This window comes from Mirounga leonina, unplaced genomic scaffold, assembly GCF_011800145.1.
Source record: "Mirounga leonina isolate KUSES-001 unplaced genomic scaffold, KU_Mleo_1.0 Mir_114, whole genome shotgun sequence".
NCBI classification, from domain to species: Eukaryota; Metazoa; Chordata; class Mammalia; order Carnivora; family Phocidae; genus Mirounga; species Mirounga leonina.
The window spans coordinates 53,880,343-53,887,262 of record NW_023270265.1 but is presented as its reverse complement, the minus strand read 5'-3'; the positions used below and the strand labels follow the sequence as shown (position 1 = coordinate 53,887,262).

At 61.9% G+C, this 6,920-nt stretch overlaps 1 protein-coding gene across 1 annotated transcript; it reads right to left on the bottom strand.

Annotated features, from left to right (window-relative positions):
• Window positions 1-606: 606 nt before the first annotated feature.
• On the bottom strand, window positions 607-4,560 carry LOC118021031. The gene is made up of 2 exons (XM_035021023.1): window positions 4,388-4,560; window positions 607-2,881 (listed from the first exon to the last, which is right to left on the bottom strand). The coding sequence occupies exon 2, from the start codon at window positions 2,812-2,814 to the stop codon at window positions 1,585-1,587; it is 1,230 nt and encodes a 409-aa protein (XP_034876914.1). The 5' UTR covers window positions 2,815-2,881; window positions 4,388-4,560; the 3' UTR covers window positions 607-1,584.
• Window positions 4,561-6,920: the final 2,360 nt, after the last annotated feature.

The following is a 6,920-nucleotide window of genomic DNA, read 5'->3' as shown; positions in this document are numbered from 1 at the left end:
GCAGACCACAGGAACTGCTGTGCTTCCACAAGAGAAGTTGAAATAGAGAAGTTTGTTGTTCGCGGGTCCTGGAGGAGGTGTGCGCATGCCTGGAGAGGCCAGGTCAAGGAAGTGTGGTCAAGGCGGAGTGCAGACAAGGCAGGATCAGAAGCTCCCGCCGATACCAGGGTCTCTGGGTGGGGTGCTCTGGGGCTCCTGAGCTAGGACCAGACTGGTCAGTTCAAACCACAAGAGCAGGCTTTTGGTAAGACCCATGGTGTGGGGTGAGGGGTCTTATCTAAGGGGCACGTAAGGAGAAGGTCCTGGGAGGTGGGCACAGAGTAAGGGCTGCTCGGGGGTCAGATGAGGGGCTTGCTGCTCTGTGGCTGTGGTCTGGGCCTGAGCTTGAAAGTCAGCAAACCAGAGTAGCTGAGCCAAATACTCACCAGTGTGGCACTTGGCCATGAGCCCAAGGGCACCCCAGGCGTTCTGGGGACATGTGCCCAGCACTAACTTCAAATCTGTCGGGAGATCACCTGCCAACTGCTCATTTACACACAGATGAGCTGAGGCTCAAGGCAGCGCCCTGGGGGTCACCCCTCGTTTCCAAAGTCCTGCCCTAGCTGGAGCCGAGGGGCTCTCTGTGGAGCCTGACTGACCCTCACATGGGCACGGGTGTTGGGTTTGAGGGTTTCACCCCCACCCCCCGGGCAGGGCTCAGAGTGGAGGGGGCTGTGCAGCTCAGCCTCGTGGTGCCCCCTGTTCCGCCCCCACAGACAGAACCAGCTCAAGCATTTCATGTTCTTGTCTACAGATAGCTCCCAGCTCCCACGGGGAAGAGTCTGCAGAAGCCCAGAAACACCAGGGTGCGGAGTGACGTCTGAGCCCAGGAAGCCAGCCTCCAGGGTGAGCAGACCAGGGTGGAGAACAGGGCTCCCCCAGGCGACAGCCCCCCAGGCACAGGCACACCCTCCGCCCAGAAAGGGAGGCTGGGGACAGGCTGAGGCTGAGGCCAGGAGGGAGCGGAGACCAGGGTCCGACGGGGCGTCCACACGGAGGACACACGCAGCCTTCTCGTTCTGCCACGATGGCTGCGGCTGGCCCCTCACAGGCTCTCAGAATCGATAGCTGTGTGCTGGCGCCCTGAAGGCAGAGGGTGAACAGCCCAGGGTCCTTCCGCTCGGCCTGGTGCCCCCGCGCACCCCAGCATCCCCACGCTCCGTGTCCCAGGATGAGGGGCAGGTGCCTGGAAGAGCTGCTCAGGGAGGGGGCCACAGGGAGCCAGCATGGTGTGCCCTGGTCCCCTGGACACGAACCGGCCGCCCAGACAGCGGCAGTGACCGTCTCCTCCTGAAGAGCAGGCCAGATCCTAAGGGGACCTGCTGCTTTCCCCAGCCTCCCCTCACATAGTCTCAACAAAAAGCCCCTCCCCAAACGGTCAGGCCACCTGGGCTGATGTGGTCACCTCTGCCTTCAGAGCAGGCTGTGGGGCCCTCGGCGAGGGTGAAGGTCCTGACCAGACGTGAGGGTCCCGTGTGCACCACCCGGGCCTCGGAGAGGCCATGTCTGCAGGGCCAGCCACAGCCCTGGGGGCCCCTCCTGTCATCACACGGGGTTAACCCCAAGACCCTCGTGTTTCTTCAGCTGCAGAGAGACGAACTGGCAGAAACACAGGCCCAGCTCCAGGTGGCCTGGAGCCCCCTGGGTGTCCTCGCAGGCGGGGAAGTGTGCGTGGGCCACGCAGCAGGTGTAGCTGGACGAGAAGCGCAGGAGGGCCTCCCGGAACAGGGCCTCACCCTGCGGGGCCTGCAGGAAGACCCGCCTGCAGTCCCCCAGCAGCACGTACACGAAGTGCAGCTTGTTCATGGTGTCACAGCCCATCAGCAGGGAGTGGGGCGCCAGCAGGACGTTGGCCTCGCCCACTCTGAGCTCCAGCTCCCGCATCTTCTTCTGAGAAAATCTCCTGAACCAGCACAGGCTGTTCACCCCCAAGATGATGAGGAGCGGGCAGAAAAAGACGGTGGCAGAGATCAGGAGGAAGCGCTCTGCCGGTGGGTTTTGCTGCAGCCCCAGGATCAGGGGGAGGGTGAGCGCTGCCAAGGAGAGGACAATCAGGAAGACACCCAGGGGGACCCTGCAGCCCAGGTACCGGAGGCAGGACCTGGGGGACTGCACCCCGTTCAGGATGCTCACGGCATGCTTGTACACCGCGGGGTCCTCCAACACCTCCTTCAAGGGGTCGGGGACGGCCAGGGTGCTGAAGGACCCCACCTTCCACGAGGGCAGGCTGTCCCTGTTGATGCAGTTCAGGGTCAGGAGGGTCTTCCCGCTGTAGAGGGAGGAGGCCACGTGCCGGGCGGGCAGGGCGCGCCCCAGACTGTGGTTGGGCTGGCACAGGACATGCTTCACCTTGAGGTAGAAGCGGCTGTCTGTGGCCTCCAGGTAGGTCAGGTGGCTGAGGTGCAGCGGGATCCGGCAGGGCCGCAGCAGGACCGGGATGACCAGCTTCCTCTCCAGGCAGTAGCCGAACAGGGACAGGTCGGCCTCCAGGAGGCACCAGCGACTCTGCACAAAGTCCTGGCTCAGCACCAGCAGCACCTTCTGGCTCTGCTGGATACACTCGGCCATGTTCTCCAGGACGTTCCTGCCCGGGGTGAAGTCCCGCTCGTGCAGGCAGATTCTCAGCCCCGGGAGGTCCGCTTCCAGGCGGCTGATGAGCCCGCGCGTCCACATGGTGTCCATGCTGCTGTAACTCACAAACAGGTGGAACTTCTCGCCGGGCTTCAGTGGGGAGATGGCCGGGGCCACACCTTGCTCCGCAGGGCCAGAATCCATGGGCGCCGCCTGGGAATCCAGCCCTGGAAGCTGCCTCTGGTCTCCAGAGAAGAAAACCGCCCTCGGGCTGCAAGAGATGGAGACAGACTGACTGGGCGGACTATGGGACCACCTCTATGGGACCACCTCTATGGGACCACCAGCTCGGAAAGCCACACACAGCCCCCAGAACCACTGGCCCAAACCTGCCAGGAGGTGGTCAGTGACCAGACGTGAGGGTCCTGTGTGCACCAGCTTTCCCACTCACCGCTCCCTCTTCCAACTCAGGACCACTGGAGAAAGCCAGCATGCTCCCCGTACCAACCTCAAGGACGCCCCTCTTCTAGCTGTCTGCTCCCAGCCTCCGTCGGGGCACCTGAGCCCCCTTCCTACTACGACGTCGCCCACTCCCCTGCCTGTCCCTGGGTCTCTGCCACACACATGTGTCATGGGACCCCCAATTCAGTGCGCTCCGAGGAATCAGCCTGGCTGTTCTCATCTGGGGTGGGGGGGCTTCCTTGATGTCCACAAGACATTGGCTTTGAAAGGCTTGGTGCACATGGTGGCCACACCTTCCCGTCCTTTCTTTCTCTTCAGTTGTGGTTCATGTGGTTCCTGGGAAGGAGGGGTTGCTATACACTGGATGTTTGTGTCCCCCAAATTCTCATGTTGAAGCCCTAACCCCCAGGTGACGGTATTGGGAGGTGATTGGGGCATGAGGGTGGAGCCCCACGGATGGGGTGAGTGCCCTATAAAGAGGCCCCGGAGGGCGGCCTCAGCCGTCCACCGGTGAGGATGCAGCGAGCAGGCAAGCCAGGAGGTGGCCGCACCAGAAGCTGACCGTGCTGACGCCCTGACCCCAGAACGCCAGTCTCCAGACTGAGAAATGACTGTTGCTTAAGCCCCCAGACCACGGTGCTGTGTCCGGAGCCCGAGGGGACGAAGACGGGTCCTCGATAATACTTGCTCCAGGGAGGCAGTCACAGGTCCCAGAAAGCACTGGGACTGTCTCTGTGCCACTCAAGACCCTCACATCGAGATCCTGCTGCTCAGACTCAGTGAACAGAGCACTGAGCTGCAACTCCGGCCACCAGAGGTCTGTCTGCCCGAGCACCGTCTCCCCAGCACTCACGGTGGAGATTTTCTCGATTTTCTCGTGTGCCCACAGCTAGCTGAGGTGACCCTGCCCAGATGCCCTGCCCCCTGGAGCCCTGGTGTGACGGCCAGCCTCACGGGCACACCGTGGGCCACGATGCCACTCTGCCAGGCAGTCCCCGGCTGAGACCCCTCCCCTCTTGGGTGAGCAGGAGCAGGAGAGTCAAGAGGAGGACCAGCGAGCAGCTCTGGGAGATGAAGGAGGAAGGAGCCCATCTGCCCACTCCCTGCTTCCCCAGGGACCCCTACCCCACCTGCTCTACCTGCTGACTGGGAGGAAGGCACCCACATGGGGGTGACAAGGAGGGGACTCATCCCCCAGACCACCCCCTTCCAGGCGGCATGAACACCAGGGGAGCAAGGCTCTGGGGGACACCCTGAAAAGCCTGCTCTCACAGGGTTCCCGCTCCGGGAGGGCTGGCCACCCCCTTTCTCTCACCGCGTGGGTAAGGACGTGTCCGGGGGGCACTTGCTCCACCACAGTTAAGCGCTGGGGCTCAGACACTGTCCTGGGCCCCGACGGCCTGAAGAGTGCAGGCTCTCGGCCAGCAAGCCCCGCTCGCTCCTCACCGCTGCTCCTCACGCGGGTCCTCAGGGGAGGCCTGGGAGGCAGCTGGGACCCTCCCCCGCGCTGTCCCCAGACAGAGGAAGTCTGCGCCCAACACTTTCTAGAGGCCTCTCTGCTAAAGCACAAATAGTGGGAAACCGAAAGAAGGAAGCGAGTTGAGGGAGGCCCCTCCTGCAGAATGGGGATGGCGGGACAGGGAGAAGAGGCACAGCACTGCCCCTTCTGAGAAAAGATTCTGGCTGGAGCCCCCGGGTCTGGAGATCCGAGGCTCTGGAAATCTGTGTGATGGGGACTTTGCTGGAGCCGCTGGGCTTGCTGGCTGCTGGACCAGACCCTCCCGCTGGAAGAAGTGACAGGGACGACTGGGTGTGATTCGGTGGCTCCTGGTCAGGTTCGCTGAGCAGGTCTGGCCAGGTGCAGGGGTGGGAGTGCATCCTCTGTGTCCTTGGGGCTGGCTGCACCCTCCAAGAGAAGATCCCAGCTGCTGGGTGGCCTCCCCAAACAGCCACGTGGGGCTTGGGTCACCTCCCCCGCTCCTGCCCTCTCAGGCCAAGGGGACACAACAGCCTGGGAGCTGCACCCCTCTTGGCGGTTTCCTGAAACCCACCCAATACCCCATCACTGGCCCTTTCCCCAGTTCTACTCATAACCCAAGGGAGGAGCCGTCTGTGTCCCTCAGGGCCCTGTCCCCTCCTCCAAGACCTCCTCCCACCTGAGCCGAAGGTGTGTCTCCAATCTGAGCCATCACCCTACAAGCGATCACTTAAGGAAATCGCTATTCAAACTCATACCTGAGGAAGAAACTCAAACTCACAAGATACTGTGTTGTTCCTGGGAAACCAGCAAAACCCAGAATTGATGAAGCAGCTTGATGCTGGTGATGCTGGGGAAGCTGGCACACACTATATGAACCACGGTGACCCCCGATTTGTCACTACTGGTTTGGAACAACCCAGTGATGTCCTCCAAGAGGCATGGAGAGAGGGGTCTGCTCTTTGAGGACTGAATCCCATAGAAAAAAAGCCATATGCCTAGCTGATGGACTCGTGCCTGAAATAATGGGACTTCGAGGGATGCACACTTCCAGCATTGTCACTTTTTGGAGGATAAAGATTTTCTTTCTTTTTTTTTTTAAGACTATTTATTTGAGAGAGAGAGAGAGAGAGAGAGAACAAGTACACAAGCAGGGAGAGGGGCAGAGGGAGAGGGAGAAGCAGACTCCTGGGTGGGCTGAGGGTGGAGCCGGCCTGCAGGGCTGGGGGCTCAAGGGGCTCAGGGCTCGGGGGTTCAGGGGGTCAGGGCTGGAGGGGGTGGCTCAGGGGCTCGGGACTCTATCCCAGGACCCTGAGACCATGACCTGAGACAAATCAGACAATTAACCAACTGAGCCACCCAGGCGCCCGGTATGAAGAAGATTTTCACAACAACTAGTTCTTCGAGGGGTTCACCCCTCCCTGCACATCCTACCCTCCTTCCCCCAATCAGATGGACACCCACCCCTCACCAACACCCACTCTTCCGAAGCAAGGGTGGCCTGGGGTGCCACCCAATGAGGAGAGGGGCAGAAGCCTCTGGCCTCCCTGCTTCAGTTCCCTCTTCTGTTCAGCAGAAGCTAATGGGGCTCAGGGGTGGTTTCCACTTGCAGGAAGGAAGGGGGGGGGGAGGGAGCAAGAAGCGACTCCAAGGGAAAGCCTGGTCAGCGCTGCCCCTGGGAGGCAGGAGCCATCACTGCTCTTTGCTCCCGTGACCTGGGCCGAGAGAGGGGTGGCGGGGTCATAACTCCCAGGCCCCCTGACAGCTGGGGGCAGCCTGGGCAGGAGGTCTGCTGGCCAGAGCCCGCCCTGGCTGCACACCCACCTGCACTCCTGGGTCCTGTAGCACTTGGGGACACCCCTTCCTCCCCCCGCTTTCTGCAGTCACACTTACCCAAGTCTGGGAGGGTGGGGTGGTCCCAGACCCAGACTTCATTTCCCTGCCGGAGGATTTTTATATCCCCCCACCCCCCTCACACACACACTCACACCCAGGCCTCCAGAGGACCCTGCTGAGCCCAGGCCCGGCTCAGACCTGGGGCTCGAAACCCAAGCCTCGGGGTGGGGGGAGCACGGGAGTGGGAGCTGGGGGGTTCAAACGCGGACCCTCCCGTATCACCCCCCCACACACCGTCCTTGTTAACTCTGCTTCCCTAGCAGACAGCTGTTGGCTCTTCACCAAAGCCTGTTTGCTCCTTAGCGGTTAAGTGCCATGGGCCGGGTTCCCAGGGATCTGGGGTCTCAGAACAGCGTGACCAACCCTGGCCTCCTAGCTCCCAGAGTTCCAGTGTGTGCTGGGTGGTTCTGAGAGGTCAGCCGCTGCCTCTGACCCAGTTCTGCAGGGCCCCGCTCCTCTGGGGGTGGTGGTGGGG

Bases quoted from the DNA above. Each gene is read 5' to 3' on its own strand.
- LOC118021031 (XM_035021023.1), bottom strand. From the start codon at position 2,814: ATGGATTCTGGCCCTGCGGAGCAAGGTGTGGCCCCGGCCATCTCCCCA.